We start from the raw sequence: 17,910 nt of genomic DNA on the forward strand, positions 1-17,910 counted from the left end.
ATCACTACCAAAGTTATTTTAATCAGTTTTTTGAGTTATATTTTCTGGTTATAATATAAGTCGGTTATTTCTAAGTTGTGCGTTAATTATCGTTTATCATTCTTGATTCCAGTCAAAAACCGGGTAGGAGAATATGGGAACCCAGTGGAACCGGGTCCGGTTTGTACCCAAAAACCGGGTATTTTGAATTTTATTACAAAACCCACTTGAAAACCATGTCTCTTACCACTATCAATGTAAGATGCTTGGGTGTTAGTCAAACATAGTTGAATCGGTAGTTAAAATAATCCAATTCAAAACCCTAGTTATTTGCTTTCGTATTTAGTTTTTACTCACATAAACCCAGACCAGAACCCTAACCAATTCAGCCCCTCCCATATTACAGCCTGCTAATTAAAACCAATATAAAGAAAACTTATTAATAGACACATACCTGCAAGGCAAAGTATGACTATAGTACAGATTCCGATTCTGAAGCTTCTAGTAATACAGCTGCAGAAAAGATAAGAGCAAAAGAAAATAAGAAGATAACACAAAAGGGCTCATTAACTATCGATGAAGATGAAAGAAACAAAGCCTCAGAAACCCTATATTTAACAACCATCAGTTCTCCACGCCTGAGCACTGTCACCAACAATCGAAGACGATGGCGACAACTGGCGGAAAACAAAGAGGGCACCGCCGTAACCGGTAGAGAAATACACACAAAACCAAATGAAATAATCTGAATTAGCATGCAATAGAATAATTAGCATGCAATAGAATAGAATGGGTTAATCTATCAAGTGCGTCTGTGTGATTGCAGGATGAAATGACTGAGGAGCGACACGCGTAACCCAGGTGGCAATACGAAGACGCTGTAGGTGGTTGTAACTTGCTCATTAAAAAGCTGTCGCAGTAGAACAGTAACTAATTGAGTGTAGGGAAGCAACTTCACAATTAATATATATATATATAAAATAAATTATAAATCAATTATATTAAACAAATAAATATATAAACTTAAAGTGAGCTTTTAAAATTGTTGGCCTAGAAACTGCATTAATATACAAAATACGTTTAGAAACCCATGGCCCTAAACGGGGACTGAGCCTGGGACTTGAGCCCTCCAAGCCCTCCCCCATAGCCGGGCCTGTTTAGGTGTATGAGTATACTAGGTTAGAACTCGTTATGATATACGAGTGGTTAGAAAAATACAATAAAAAAATGAATTTAATATTATTTAGATAGCATGCCTTGTGGATTTATATTATAATCGCCAAGTTAGTGGATTATCTTACATAAATTCCGTCTAAAAGAAAAAAATGACAACTAATAAAAAAACACTTTAATAACATAGATAATAAGATATATAAACAATTATACAACTTTAAATGAACATGCAAATTACAATTATCTGAATATCTCATATATATATATATATATATATATAAGGTTTGTAGTTCTACTTGTGACTTTAGAAATTCAAACACGGATACAATAACATAATTTAAAACTTTTACAATATAAAACTATTCATACTATGTCTTAAAAAAACCACATTTACTATTAGTCTATTGTGAGATCATCAAATTTTTCTTACATTCTTTCTTCACTTCCCCATCTTTCATTTGTCGCATTCTTGTTTCATAACATTAAATTACGTTTATAACTTTTGAAAAAAAACACTTATAACTTCTGAACAAATTTGATATTGTTTTAAAAGAGCTTATTTAAACCCAAACTCATTCCGTTCATAACTCAGACAGAATCAAACTCATTTTATTCAAAACAGTTAAATTAGAAATTTATTAACTATGAAAAGTTTCAGAATATAGAATTTATTAATATGGAATTGTCGAAAAGGTTTTAGAATTAGTAAAATGCTTGTTTAAGATATTTAGGTTGTTAGGTCCAAATTGAAAAATGTTGCCCTGATTTTTGGAAAATAATTGACAATTTCTAGTTTTGCCTAACTTCATTTCAACCTTAGTTGTGACAATCAGCTTAATATATAATGACAATATAAAAGTTTATTGAACGATGTATTATTACTTTAATAGCATAAATAGTGAGAATTCTTTATTTCCATCAATTCGGAAACCATGAATTCTGCTCTACCCATTTAAATGGAATTTGTATAGAGCTTAATAAAATCAACAAAATTTTTTAACAAAACTGAGTTTTAACTTTTAAGTACATAAGTTTTACTTTTATTTGAAGACTATATTACTTCACAAACTCATAGTTTCCAAACCATAGATACATCTTTCTGATAATATCATTTTACTTACCAAATTTCCTATTTAAATGTTCTTATGCTTATCTTTCTTTTTAATATTTTAAATTTTCACATTAAGAAGATTCAATACATGAAGCTATGCCAAATGAATGACATTTAAACTCATCAATCATTAACACATTAGTCTCTTCAATTTCAATATGCTAGATACGAATAAAGTATAACTGAACAATACATATAAAATAGTTACAACTATGCAATCAGAAACACACAGAATGGCCTAATACATAAAAATATTCACTGATCCTCAAGAGATTAGTTAAGCGTACCTAGCGTCGTGTTTGCATTCTTGTAGACGTGCATTAGAATGTTATCTAACTGCAAAAAATAAATTAAAGGTCATACTTATTTAGTAGACTAATAAACATATAATGTATATGAATGAATTAGTTAAGGTTTATATATAAGATAACCCTTAATGATCACGTCTGCCTTTAAATCCTGGGATCAATATCATAAACATGTTTGAGATTCAGATGTTAAAAATGGATCTAATCAAAATTTAAAACAATAATTGAATCAAAGCTTTAAACTTACATCAAATTATGTATAACACTTGTCGTCCTCTAACCCTAGAAATTCCAAAAGCCCGATTCCCTATAAACAATAGTGAATGTAACAATCAACTAATTTCATATTAACTTTTAATCCAAAATCATTGAATTAGAAAGTAACCTTATCAATTGAAGGTTCTACTAATCAAGTTAGAAGACATAATTAGTACAATCGAAAATACCCATTGCGAAGAAGGAACTAGCGATGATTGTTGATTTTTGGTTGGAATGAACTGAAGATTAAAGATGGTGACAATAGTGTATTATGAAAATTTGGATTTGACCTGAAATTGGTATGAAGTATATGTGGAATCGATTAAATCAATGAGGGTGATTATTTTAATTTATGATATTTAGGAGAAATCTTGAAGTTGATTGTAATTTAATTTAATTTTGAATTATTTTATTAGCAAAATAAACATGGGAATACAAGTTATTTTTGGAAAGAAACCTTGTTTTAATAGTATAATAGATTTGATTCGAGTCAACCTAGATGTGTGACCAATTTAATGGAAATGTGGCTACCCATTTATAGTTTTAGAATAAAAGCCTAAAGATTTCATGTGATGAATTGGGTTTTAACTTTTAAGAGTAGGATGTCTCTTTCGAGTCCCAATCAGGGCATCTCAAATCTCAACTGTTTCGGGGGTCTAAAGTGTAAAAAAACATATATGCCTCTTTCTTTTCTAAAGAATCTTGTTAAAACCGTCATTCCTTTAGTTGGGCTTTGGCACCAGCAAACTGAATCACCACTTGAACAGAACTTGATTGAAATGTATTGCAAATTGAGGCTTCACGACTGACAACCACTTTATCTTATTATAGTATACAGATCGATAGAAAAGAAGTAGTTGTGAGTGAGAGAATAAATGGACAACAGATTTTTGAGTGTTGGAGTAGACACAAATCTTTAAATCTGATTTCATGATTTTTGAATTGCCAGTTAGGTTTATTTATTTCAGTCAATCAATCACCCTTACTAAAATCTCATTCATAGCTAAACTATTGTTGTAACAGCCCGACATTACCACACCATGATATTGTGTGTTTTGACTGGGACATACCACCATCGCTTTATGGATTTAAAGCGCTTCATGGTAGGAAAGGTATCCGCATGTGTATATGCTTACATGTGACTATAAAAGACGGATTTCATACAAGATATCACATGCAAGGAATGTTCTTATTCAAAATAAATGCTTGTTCTCAAAGATGTGTGTGCGTGTGTGTGTAAAATGTTCTTGAGTTAATGCATTGGATTCTTTTTCTTTATCTTGTTTAAATGGGACGCTCATGTATTGGTGTAACGATTCCGGCAACTCCAGGTATACCCTAGCCGGAATATACTATTTACGTGTTATTTAATATTGATATATGAGTTATAGCACATTGATACGAATATATATGGTTCACAGTATGAATCATACTCAATTATATAGTGAATCATATTGGAATTACAATTAACCAATGAACGATTATTGAAACCCGAACGAATCGGGAATTACATTATAGACGAAGTATATAATGTTTAGTGATATTTACGAAGTATTAATGCTTCGGGATAAGTAAATTATAGCACAGAAAAAGGATTTCGATTTAATGGTACGTCGGTACGCTAAACGAAACCTTTACCACCAAACCAAGCAAGAGACGATCAATCAAGCCGAAAAAGATGCGTAATTATTAATAATATGATGTTTTAATGTCATGGGTTAAGTTTTTAAAGTTTTTAAATCAGTTTTATATAAATTTTATTTTAACCCGAAAAACAACCATTTTAGGCTCGTTTCAAGCCGAATTACGAGTTTAAACGAGAAACGAACTGAACCAGATTATCCACAACATTATCCGGATTTCGTAATCCAAATGTGTGGACAATATTTGAGATGTGGGCCCCCCCCCACACCCCCACATATGGCCGGCCACCCCCCTTGTTCATATTATCTTTCATTTTTCTTTTTTTCTATCACAAAATCTCTCAAACTCTCTCAAATCCTTCAAACCTTCAAACATTCAATCCAAAGAACCCAAGTTCTAACCAAGATTTGAAGGTATAACATATGTTTTTAAGCTTGAATTTTGTTTTCTAACTTTATGATCTTGAGAAAAGGAGGTTTCATGTGAAAAATGGGTGAAAACCCGAGATGAAACCGATTCTCGTGTGATCAAAGGATGTATACAAGTTATACAAAGGATTTTGATCCAAGTAATTAGTTAAAAGAGTTTAGAATGAAATTTTACGGTTAAAATCTTGTGAAAATGAGTTTTCATGTGAAAGATGGGTGAAAACCCGAGATGGAACCGACTCTTGCATGATCAAGGGATGTATACATGTTATACAAGGGATCTTGGTCCAAGAAAGGAGTAGAAAGAGTCGAGAACGGATTTTTACGGTCAAAATCGTTGTTTTGATGTTTTAACCGACACTAGGAAAGTAATGGCTTGATTGTGGGTATAACTTGCTTGGTGTGGTGTTGATGTGCTTGTAAGTGTTGTATCTAGCGGCTAGCAAAGGCTAGAAACCGAGATCCTTGCGATCTAAAGCTAGAAAACACAAAATAGTTCGGTTTTCGTGTGTTTTATGAAAAATGGACAGATTTACGTGTGCTTAGAGTCGGGTCACGAAATTTCACAGAGATGATCTACACATGAAAATATGAGATCTGTGAATTTTTGGTAATTTTTGGATAAAAGATGAATATTTGGTGAATTTAATGCTCGGTTTTGGCCAAAAATAGTGAAAAATAGCAAAACATGATGAAAAATTCCGGAAAATTTAAGATAAGCTTTTTATAACATATAAAAGTCACCCACAAAATTTGAGCTCAGTTGGAAAAGTCTAAGTAGGCTTTTCGGTGAAACGAGTTCTAGGGCTTTCTAGCTCGGTTTTGGGTGAAAATGGCTTGAAAAATAAGTTTTAAATACTGGAAAAAATTCCAGAAAGTTATGAGGATGATAGAGATCATCCCAGAAAAATTTGGGATTTTTCTAAAGTGTTTTGGTATTTTTGATATATTTAGTATTTTAATAAGATTTAAAAATAGATAAATAAATGTAAATATAGGAAAATAAATCTGGGAAAATTCCAGAAAGTTATGAGGATGATAAATATCATCCCAGAAAAATTTGGGAATTTTCTAAAGTTTTTTGGTATTTTTGATATATTTAGTATTTTAATAAAATTTAAAAATAGATAAATAAATGTAAATATAAGAAAATAAATCTGGAAAATTTTTACAAAATTCCTTACTGTCAAATTAAGTTTGTGCAAAATTTCAAGACCCGAGACTAATCGGGTAGTTATTTGTGCTAAAAAGAACATAAAAACAAGTTTTTAAAGCTTAAAAACGTGTAAACCGGCAAAGTTCGCATAAGCGAGCTGACTGGTACATGAAAACTCTAAAAATGGACTATTTCATAAATCTAAGTAAATTAAGTAAAAATAAATCATCCGAAAATAATTCGGATGATTTGGGTAATTTTACCCGATTTTACCGTTTCCGGCACCGAAATGACGGAAACGGGCCCCACGGCCAAACGGGGTGTCAAACCGAGCTATAATTTCATCACTTTAACTAAATTGACTGTCAAACTCTAAGCAATGTCACAATCTGAGTCCTTAGAAGTGTCACGGGGGTTAACATTGTCCCCGAATCGAGTACAGTACTGGGTTAACAATGTTCCCAGATGTACCGATTGATACGTATTTAAGTTATGGGAATTATATAGTAACGACTAGATATTATATTACAGATCCAGGCACGTAGCTGTTCCTTATATTACTCACCGACTCACAAAAAGGTGAGTTTTCACGAGCCCCTTTTAATGTATTGTTTTAATTATATTTTCCCGGGGCGGAAAACATGTCTTATTTAAAGGATTTAAGTACATACCGATCGTATGGAAATACTTGTACATTTATATATATATGATCTGATGCACAGAATATATAAAATGTTTATCATGTGTTATTGTTCTGGGGTAACATAGTTCCCAGGGGTTATTATTGTTCTGGGGTAACATAGTTTCCCAGGGGTTATTATTGTTCTGGGGTAACATAGTTCCCAGGGGTTATTATTGTTCTGGGGTAACATAGTTCCCAGGGGTTATTATTGTTCTGGGGTAACATAGTTCCCAGGGGTTATTATTGTTCTGGGGGTAACATAGTTTCCAGGGGTATTTATTGTTCTGGGGTAACATAGTTCCCAGGGGTTAGTATTGTTCTGGGGTAACATAGTTCCCAGAAAGTTAATGGAAATGTTCTGGGGTAACATAGTTCCCAGCATGATTATATTGTTAATAAATGATTATTAAAATGATTTGTCAGTGTTTATTTAAATTAGTGAAACTCACCAACTATTCGTAGTTGACCCGTTTTCTTTACATGTTTTCTAGGTATGCCCAAGTTGGAATGATTGATATGTGCTTAACTATCTGTGCTACCTGTTGGAAGCTTGCTGCTCTATGTTTTGTAATGAATTTATTAATGTCTTATTGGTAATATATGTGTGTAACACCTAGACAGTAACGCAACTCGCAACAATGTAATATGTTATAAATTAATGTAGTGGTATTTTCTTTATAAGCAATGCTGTTGATATCAGATGTGTCTGTTGCATCCCGTGTACGTTTCCGCTGCGGTTACGGGGTGTTACAATTGGCATGACAGTTTACATTAGTCCTCGTACTTGTCCAGTATTATCCGCCTTACTCTCGGTGAGAAGTAGGCGGACCAGATCTTAGTATTGACTGCCTGTCCTCGCTTCTGAGTGCATTGAAATACTCTCCCATACAGATGGTTGGCACCTTTTCCGTGTTGCCTTGTTGACCTTTTCTTCTGTCTCCTGGGCTTGGGTCCATTTTGCCTATTGGGCTTATTCGAGAATATCTCCTACAAGTTCCCCAAGTCTTGGGCCCAAACACCTTTGTTTAGGCTTAGGAGTTATGTTCCGAATATGGTAGGTGGAGCATTGTTATAGTTTTTATGTTATGATCTAGGTAAAAAAAAAGTGTGCCTGAGGCGAGCTAAGAAGATGGTCTCTTCGCTTTATGCTAGTCAAGGCGAGCGATGTTTAAAAGGCGAGCTTGAGACGAGATTTTTAGGCTAAAAAAGCAACCTAAAGCGAGGTCGAGGCGCTCACCATTTCGTACGGAAGTGGTTTTTTTAGCATATAAATGTTATACAATATGCGTTTTACGTTGTATGTGTAGGTATTTTTTATATTAAATCATATATAGTTCTTAAATATAGTAGCTTGATTATGAGCCGTGATGCTTAAATCCGGTGATATATATATAAAAATTATGTAAGTATGTTCGCCACGTGTACCAAGGGCTCTCGCTTTGGCACCTGGTGCTTCACGCTTCTGTTATAAACTCCATCTCTTTTCTTCGCATGTCGTGTTTTAAAACGAAGGTTATGATGACCTTGGGCAAAACGTCTTGTCGAGTAGCTTGCCTCTTATGAAAGTGATCCAGCGAATGAGTTTAAATTCGTTGGGACATGTGGGGGTGATCGATGAGCCCTCCTGTTTTCAAACTTCATTTACTACAAAATAAACCCTATATTTGTTTCTTCATCGTTCCTCTTCCTTCTAATTTCTCTGGTTTCTCTGCTAGTTCCCTTTCCTCAGGTTAGCTATGATTACTTGTTTTGGTTATATCGTTATGTATCGTGGTGATCTGAGCGTTTCACGCTCTTTATTGATGAAAGAGGAGATGCTGACATTTTCTTTTGAATATCAAATTCCTTTTCATCTTCAACCTTGTCTTCTTCAATTCGAGGATGTGCGACGAGTTGTGCAAAAAAGATTTGTCTCTTTACTACCGTATTTTCTTTCTCTAATGTTTGTTACCCTTTGACTACTTTTCAAATGGATTAGTTGAAACATTATTGTGTTCATTTTCCAAGTTCATCCTCTAGGATTTTGTGTGTTGTTCCATTTGAGATGTGATGTATTATAACTTATACATCTTTTCAGCACTAAAATATCTCCAAAAAAGCTTAATATAGGTAATTATATTAAAATAAATAACCACTAACGTTTATAATTTCTATATATGGGTAAATATAGCCCTAAACCTAAAGAATAAAATGAGCTGATATATGAAGAAAAATGAAGAAAATGATGAAAAAAACTCAACACACCTCATGGTGAATCAAGCGTGGCCATGCCTTGAACATACGATGAAAAGACAAAAAATCAAGAAGTTATAACACGACCATGTTAACCAAAGCACACCCAATGTTGTAAGTACAATAGAAAATGACAAAATAGAAGATTCTGAAGCTAAACATGACCATGTTAACCAAAACACACCCCATGCTGAAAGTACAAGAGAAAATTACAAATTTTGATTATTCTGGAAGTCACCACAGCTGTGCCCAACTCACCACGACCATGTTCACATTTGTTGTACAATCTGACAATGAACATTTATTACAACACGACAAAAAAGTCACCATGGCCGTGTTTTTCTAAACACGACATTGTTTTGATGACCTGATCAGCCTACAAATTGAATGTTCATCTTCCACATTCAATACATCTTATAACACCATTATATTCACTTCACCCACCTCCTTTCACCACAATTAATAAGGGAATTGTCCCATCCATCAAACGCTTGAAGATTAAGAAAATTAAGCTTGTGGAAGAAGTTATTAGAATCAAAGATTAGTCATCCAAATTGATTAGATTGTTTCAATTTGATCATGTTTATATCTATTACTTGGATGATTACATTATGTTTATTATTGTCTAAATTTTCATAGTATCATCTTGGTTATAATGAATCTTAACTGTAGTATAATAATAGTTAAACAAGTCGATTTTTAATAAGTAAAGGTTATGTTACAATTATCATTTGATGAAGAACATTAAAATACTCTTAAAATATACCCCAAGTGCCAAACTTGAAAATAAGCCAATGAATTTCTAGTCTTGTGAGGCCTTGGTTATGAACGTTAACCGAGCTTAATGATAAGCCGTGGAACTGCCATTCTTGTAAGGGCTTGGTTGAGAAAAAAACATAAATCCTAATATTGACATGGATTAAGTGAAGTATTATTGGTAATTGATCATTTTAAAAGAGGAATAATTAACAATGTTGTGAAAACGAATTGTTGGCATTCATCCACTAAATCGATTATCTACTTGTCAAGTGAGCGTGCAACATAACATATTTAAACAACTCTTGGGTGGTTATTATATGAGTTCTATAATTATTCAAGAGTTGTGTGGGTTAATAATTGATAATTCAAGGTTAATCCTTTACAACTTAATAACTAATATTAATTGGTATTTTAAGTATAAAACAAAGGTTATTTTTACTAAAATATCGAGGTCAATTCACTTAGTAATTTAGGGGATTGTCTCATCTTTAAAGAAGTTATCTTATAGATACTTATTATAAATCACTTGCTTACCTAAAATGATGTTTTATTGGATGTCATGAACTTATGCATACTTTTTTCTTAACTATTAACTATCATGGAATAACATGATTTAGAAACTACACGTTATTCCCACATTTAATCACCATAGAAAGCTTATATCACATGTTTACCAAATAATTACTAAACCAAGTTAAGAGGAGTTTTAACCAAGATGATTCACTTTTATCCTTGATCATCTCTTTAAAATATAAAAACCCAAAAATATCATCTTTAATTTATGCTTTTAAATTTCTCTTTAAAACTTATTTATCAACCCAAAACCACTATGATGTAAATATAATGATTTAGTAGTGAAAATCAACAAGTGTGTCAATAGATCGATATTTAGTTCTTACCTATAACTTACTACATATTCTATAGGTACACTTGCATATTTGTGTGTGGTTTAGTTAAGATAATAATTATTTTTATAAATTTAAAATTCGACTTTGTGTGAACAAACTTTTGAAAGACTCAACAAGCTCTTTCCATACTCTACTCACAACACACATCAAGTTTTTGGAGCTGTTACCGGGGAAACACTGTGAATTTTTACAAATAGTCCATATTAAACATTGTATACAATGTTTATATTTAAAAACCTATCAAAAAGAACATAAAATTTTTCTATCTTCTTTATTTTTAGTTTTATTTTTTATTTTTATCTTTCTAATTGATAAGTTGGTTATCTTAGCTCAGTTTTAGTTAGGCCATTTGATTGTTTTACTTTCCTAGTTAGTCTATGTCCTAATTCTCTCTCTAGAATGGCGACTTTGCTGAAATTTGTTCTTCTTGTGATCGATCTTGTTTAGGGTTTGGGGTTCATTCGGATTCCTTATTGGTAGTAATCCTTGACTATAACCCTCAGTTCTAAACTTTGCTCGTTCTTTTCTTTTATGTTCCTTGCTGCCGTCATTCTATATTAGGGTTCTTTGGTGTTTTTCGTTTTTCTTGTGCATGGGCTGTGTTTGATTATGGAGAGAGGTGTTAGTGATGTTATGGATCGGCCACCAAGTGATATTAACATTGAACGATTGAATCATGGTTTTTCAGCCAAAAAGGTAACAAAAATTGATGGTATTCCTCCTCGTAGGGGAATTTTAAAAACGTCGTTGGCTGCAAACTAATCAAATGCAAGATCTTCAGTTTCTTTCATGGAGAATTCTACGTTTTATATCCCGTTGCGTAAGAAAGATCAGCCTCCACAACTTTATGGTGATGCAAGTGATTCAAATCCGGATATGGAAGATGGTAAGGTAAGTTTTGGAGATGCTTTGGAAAATAATAATAATAATAAAAATGCTGCTGCAATAGGTGGTGTTTCGTTTGCATCAGTTGTTAATAGTGGTCCAAATAAGAAGGTAAATTTCCGTAATCTTGAGGCTGCTGTGAAACTTGATAATGTGGATATTGTTATTCCAAGGGAAACAGTCAAAAGGGTGCAAGATAGGTTTACAAATACTTTGTTTGGGTACTTTCTTGGTAAGCAATTACCTTTTCCGGTTATTGAACATTTTGTAAAGAATGTCTGGACCAAGTTTGGATTGCAGAAGGTTATGATGAATGCGAATGGATTTTTCTTCTTTAAGTTTGAGGACTAAGGGAGGAATGGAAAATGTTCTTGAAGGAGGACCTTGGCTGATTCGTAATGTGTCTATTATTTTGAATGTTTGGACTCCAACGGCTATTCTAAAGAAGGATGACATAAAAAGGGTTCCGGTGTGGGTTAAGATCCATAATGTTCCATTGGCTGCATACACGGAAGATGGGCTTAGTCTATTGGCCACAAAACTGGGTAATCAAAAACTTCTTGACTCTTATACGAGTTCTATGTGTTTGGAAAGTTGGGGACGAAGCAGCTATGCTAGGGCTATGATTGAGCTTGACTCAGAGAAGGAATTAAAAGAAAAATTGGTTGTGGCTATTCCTAAGTTAGAGGAGGATGGGTATATTCGGGAAACGATGAAAGTAGAGTATGAATGGAAACCTCCAAAGTGTAATGCTTGCCGTGTGTTTGGGAATGTTGACGCCAATTGTCCTAAACAGCCTAGGATTGACGTCAAGGATAAAAAGATTGATGCTGATGGGTTCCAAGAGGTAAAGATGAATAAGGCGGCACATAAACCGGGATTTCAGATCCCAAAACTTAAAAAAAAGATTTGAGTATAGGCCAGTCAAGAAAAGGGATCAACCGAGTACATCTAATGCTAAACCTACAGTTGATTTGGTGGAGGTTTTAACAGCTAATTCTTTTGCTGTTCTGAATGATATTGAGACCAATACGGTGGAACAAGTTAATCAGGAACATTTGAAGGTTGGGGAAAATAAGGTTATTGAGGATGATTCAGATATGGAGGAGGAATTTAAAGAATCAAAAACTTAATTGGGTCGGCTAATAGATGATAGTTTATCTGAGGGGGCAAGCACTCCCGGTTTAGACGGTTCTCATGTGTAGTATAGCTGCTTGGAATGTAAGGGGGCTGAACTGCTCGCTTAAACAAACTGTGGTTCGTCATGTTATGTCTGAAAATAATCTTCAAGTGTGTGCAATTTTGGAGTCGCATGTGGATGTTAGTAGTCTTTTTGATGTGTGCAAAAGGGTTTTTAGAAAGTGGGAGTGGACTTCTAATGGCAATGTTTATGATAAAGGTACTCGTATCATTCTAGGGTGGGACTCGGATGCTGTCGATGTAATGGTGCTGTCCCAGTCTTCGCAGGTTATGCATGCTCAAGTTTATTTTTAGATTGATAAGAAAATGCTTTTTTGTTCCTTTGTGTATGCGAAGAATTGTTATATGGAAAGGCGAAACTTATGGAAGGATCTCTGCATCCAAAAACAGTTTATACAAGATAAACCGTGGGTTATATTGGGGGACTTTAATGTCTCCCTCACGTTGGAAGATAGCTATGCAGGTGTTTCAAAAATTAACACGGGTATGAGAGACTTTAAGGAGTGTATAAATCAGATTGAGGTGTTGGATATCAATAGCTCGGGATTACATTATACTTGGAATCAAAAACCAAAGAAGGGTATTGGGATTTTAAAGAAACTTGATAGAATTATGGGGAACATGAAATTTATTGATCTTTTAGGTCTTCGTATGCGATTTTTCAGCCTTATCGTGTGTCGGATCATTCTCCATGTGTTCTCAAGCTCCTGTCAATTACTAGATGGAAACCTAAGCCATTTAAGTTTGCAAATTTTCTGGTTAGAGGGGGTTTAAGGATGCTGTGAAAGAGGCTTGGGGTAAGAAGGTAAGGGGAAATAAAATGATTTGTGTGGTTAAAAAGTTGAGAGCTGCAAAACCAGCTTTGAGAAAGCTTTTATATGATCAAGGTAATTTGCACTCTAAAGTTACAATCTTAAGATCGAATCTGGATTTGTTGCAATCTCAAGTGGATGGTAACCCTAATGATTTGGAGCTGCGTGAAATGGCAGCCGCTTGTTTGAAGGAGTTTGAGGAAGCGGTGTATGATGAAGAATGTTTCTTGAAACAAAAAGCTAAGATTGAGTGGCTTAATGCTGGTGACTCAAATATGGCCTATTTTCATAGATCTCTCAAATGTAGAAACCATAGAGGGAGAATTGAAAGAGTTAAAAATAAGGATGGGGTGGTGTTTGAAGGTAACTCGGTTGCTCAGGCCTTTGTTGATCACTATCAGAATTTTTTGGGTTCAATAAGTCATATAGATAATCTTAGTCTGCATGGACTATTTACTAATAAATTGTCTATGGGTTCAGCTAATGAAATGGTAAAACCGGTTACAAATGAGGAGATTAAACAGGCGATTTTCTCAATTGGGAATAATAGAGCCCCAGGTCCGGATGGGTACTTGGCTGCGTTTTTCAAGGGGGCTTGGGATGTAGTTGGGAATGAGGTGTGTGGGGCGATAAGGGATTTCTTTATGCATACAAGAATGCTTCGGGATGTAAATCATACTATCATTGCTCTTATCCCTAAGGTACCCACACCTAAATCTGTTACTGATTTCCGTCCTATTGCTTGTTGTAATGTGCTGTATAAATGCATCACCAAAATTATCTCTAATAGAATTAAGGTGGGGTTGGATGAAGTGGTAAGTATTAACCAATTAGCATTTATACCGGGGAGAAGAATCTCAGATAATATCCTTCTTACCCAAGAATTAATGCATAATTATCATTTGAACAAAGGAACTCCTAGATGTGCTTTTAAAGTTGATATTCAAAAGGCTTATGACACGGTTAGTTGGGATTTTCTTCATAGAATTCTAGTTGGGTTCGGATTTCATGATGTGATGGTTAATTGGATTATGGAATGTTTGACTACCGCCTCGTTCTCTATTTGTATTAATGGAGACATTCATGGTTATTTTGATGGGAAACGAGGCTTGAGGCAGGGTGATCCTATGTCTCATTATCTCTTCACTTTGGTGATGGAAGTGCTAACTCTTTTACTCCATAGGGCTGTTCGCCAAAATCTTAACTTCAGGTTTCATGCTTTATGTGAGAAACAACGGTTAATCAATCTGTGTTTTGCGGATGATTTATTCCTTTTCTCTAGGGGTGATGTAAGGTCTAGTAAAATTATTATGGATTCGTTAGAGGAGTTCAAAGAAGTGTCCGGTTTGGTCCCGAGTGTTGCTAATAGTACGGTCTTCTTTGGGAATGTGGCGGATGAGGTTAGACAGGCTATTCTTTCTTGGATGCCGTTTGAGTAAGGGAAATTACCGGTGCGTTATTTGGGGGTCCCGCTTATCTCCACAAAATTTCTCTATTCGGATTGTAAGGGTCTGGTTGAAAAGATGGAAAACCGAATGGATGATTGGAAAAATAAATCTCTATTGTTTGCGGGTAGGCTTCAATTGGTAAATTCGGTTCTTTCGTCTTTGCATGTTTATTGGGCTTCAGTTTTTATCCTTCCTTCTCAAATTATTAAAGATTTAGAACAAAAGATGAGACAGTTTCTTTGGAGATCCGATAATGAGGGTAAGTATAAATCTAAAGCTTGTTGGAATTCTGTGTGTCTTCTGAAGTCGGAGGGGGGGGGGGGGGGTTGGGTATTCATCGATTAACGGATGTTAATAAAGTGCTTATGGCCTACCATGTTTGGAGTATCTTGTCTAATAGAAATTCATTATGGGTTCAATGGGTTCAAATGTACAAGCTGAAATGTCGAAATTTTTGGGAGGCTCAGTTGCGTGGGAATGTTAGTTGGGGCTGGCGCAAGATCCTTAAGATCCGTGAGACCTTTAGACCGTTTATATGGAAACTTATTGGTGATGGTATGGATACGAATTCTTGGAGTGATAGGTGGAATGACTTTAGCCCTTTACGGGGTTTTATTACTCCAAGGATTATTGCTAGATCTGGTTTTGATTTGGACTCTAATGTGGCTGAGTTGGTTGAGTTTGGGACTTGGAGATGGCCGGTTGCTTGGTATGATTTATTTCCAGTCCTTATTAATATTCCAATACCTATTATTGATCCAAATAAAAGAGATGCTTTGGTTTGGCGAGTTTTTGGAAAGGATTATACGGCGTTTTCAGCCGCTATTGCTTGGGATTCGATTCGGGTGAGGCAACCTGAGGTGAATTGGGCAAAAATTGTATGGTTTAATCAGTGTATTCCGAGACATGCGTTTCACATGTGGCAGGACGGAAGTTGAAGACGCAAGATAGAATGAAAGAGTGGGATGCAACAAGCTTGACAAATCTGAATCTCATGTGCTGCTCATTGTGCTTGAGGGGTCCTGACTCACATGATCATTTATTTTTTGATTGTATTTTCTCTAAACAGGTGTGGAATCAAATGAGACCAATGTTTGATATGGATCATGTGGATAGTAGCTGGAATAATATTGTTGATTATATGGTGTCCCGAGCAAACAATCGCTCGGCTAGTGCTATTATTGAGAAGATTGGAGTAGCAGCGTGTTCGTATTTTATATGGCAAGAGCGCAACTCAAGACTCTTTACGTCTAATAGAAGAACTCCCTGTCAACTTAGGGAGGTGATTATGAAGACCATAACTTTGAAGATTATCACGTTAAAGTTCAAGAATACGGAAACGAAGAACCGTGTATGGCAAAAATGGAAGATTTCTGGTATTGGGGACGGCTATGGTTGAGTCTTTGTTTGTTTTTCTTTTTTTTTTTCACTATGTAACATGTAATATAGTGGAAGGGTGTTGTGTTTTGTAATTGGGGGGTCTAGCTTGGCTGGTGGGTATTTTCGTGTAATTGGCATGTCGTTTACATGAACTAGTATGATACTCTGTCATACTACTTGTTTTTTTTTGGTTGAAGTTTTAATCGAATCACCGGGGTAACCCTTTACCCAAAAAAAAAAAGTTAGTCTATGTCCTCTACATCTAGTCCCGAACTCATTTCACCACTTTCCGAACCTGAACGCTACTTTCACCGAAGAACATGCACTCGGGCATAAATAGCAACCGAAGGAGTTAAGGACAACCAGAAGGAGATACAACAACCGAGGAGAACCAAGAGGAGCCTATGATGGCAGAACTAAACAATGGGCTAAACATTAGCCAATATGGCAAACCGACACTCGACGGCTTTGACAATAGTGTTGCACCACCTGAAATTCTTCTAAACTTTGAAATCAAATTTAGTACAATTCATATGATTAAAAATTGTCCAATTTCATGTACTTCACGATGAAGATCCTTAATTCCCGATTTCTTTGAATAAGTGGAACTTTCAAAAACCAAAATTGCTTCGAAGATCAATCTAGAATTAAACTCTTTATGTTTTCGCTTTATGGCCACGCCTTGAAATGGCTTGAATCTTTATCATCCGGTTCTATCACTAACTCGGATCAGATGGTAGAGCAATTCCTTCTAAAATATTTTCCACCCAACAAAACTGCCAAGTATCGTGTCGGCATCACAAGATTCTGGACTGATGACGATGAGTCACTACATGCAACATGGGAGAGATACAAGAGCCTTCTTCAACGATGTTCACGCCATGGATTGAACAAGTGGCTTCAAGTCTAAAAATTTTTCGACGCTCATACTTGTCAAAACAAACAAGCAATCGATCATGTCGCTGGTGGAGATCTCGGAACCAAGTCTCCGAATGAGGCATTCAAGATGTTAGAAAAAACTGCCAAGAAAAGCTTTGCCTATATCCACCTCGATCAAACCATCACACAAAGGCATACACCATTGAGGCCCTCTTAAAGAAATTTGAACAGCTTTAGTCTGATCTAGTCAAAGCAAAGGTAAAGTTTGACACGTGTGGGGAGATCACAAGGTCAAATACTACAAAAGTATGACTATCGAAGAACTCGTAAGCCGAAAAAATAACATGTATGGTAAGACTTACAACCCTGGTTGAAGAAATCATCCTAACTTCAGCGGGAGGGATGGAGCCAACAATCAAGCCCCACCTGGCTATGATATATGGCCTTTCAATCAAAACCAACACTCTCAACCTAAACCTCCATACCATAACCAAGGTGCAAGTGCCAACCAATAACCAAATGGTGGATTTATAGCGGAGACTGTTCTATCGCAACACACAACAAGTACTGGCGCTTCAAACAAATTGACCGAAGACCGACTCATGAAGAATGAAGTGGAGCTAAGGAACCTGAAGGCATCTTTGCAAAACATCGAAAACCAAGTAGGC

At 35.2% G+C, this 17,910-nt stretch overlaps 1 protein-coding gene across 1 annotated transcript; it reads left to right on the forward strand.

Moving 5' to 3' along the window:
- The first annotated feature begins 15,348 nt into the window (after positions 1–15,348).
- Positions 15,349–16,382, forward strand: LOC143588739 (uncharacterized). The gene is made up of 2 exons (XM_077069667.1): positions 15,349–15,843; positions 16,053–16,382. The coding sequence occupies exons 1-2, from the start codon at positions 15,349–15,351 to the stop codon at positions 16,380–16,382; spliced, it is 825 nt and encodes a 274-aa protein (XP_076925782.1).
- Positions 16,383–17,910: the final 1,528 nt, after the last annotated feature.

Source organism: Bidens hawaiensis, unplaced genomic scaffold (genome assembly GCF_021521415.1).
Source record: "Bidens hawaiensis isolate Kalapana, Puna unplaced genomic scaffold, B.hawaiensis_p1.1 tig00036749_1, whole genome shotgun sequence".
Taxonomy (NCBI): domain Eukaryota; kingdom Viridiplantae; phylum Streptophyta; class Magnoliopsida; order Asterales; family Asteraceae; genus Bidens; species Bidens hawaiensis.

Excerpts from the sequence above, each read along its gene's own strand:
- LOC143588739 (XM_077069667.1), top strand. The coding sequence starts at position 15,349 with ATGGCCTACCATGTTTGGAGTATCTTGTCTAATAGAAATTCATTATGG. Across the intron at positions 15,844-16,052 it reads TTCGGGTGAGGCAACCTGAG|GTGTGGAATCAAATGAGACC; the intron begins GTGAATTGGGCA and ends TTCTCTAAACAG.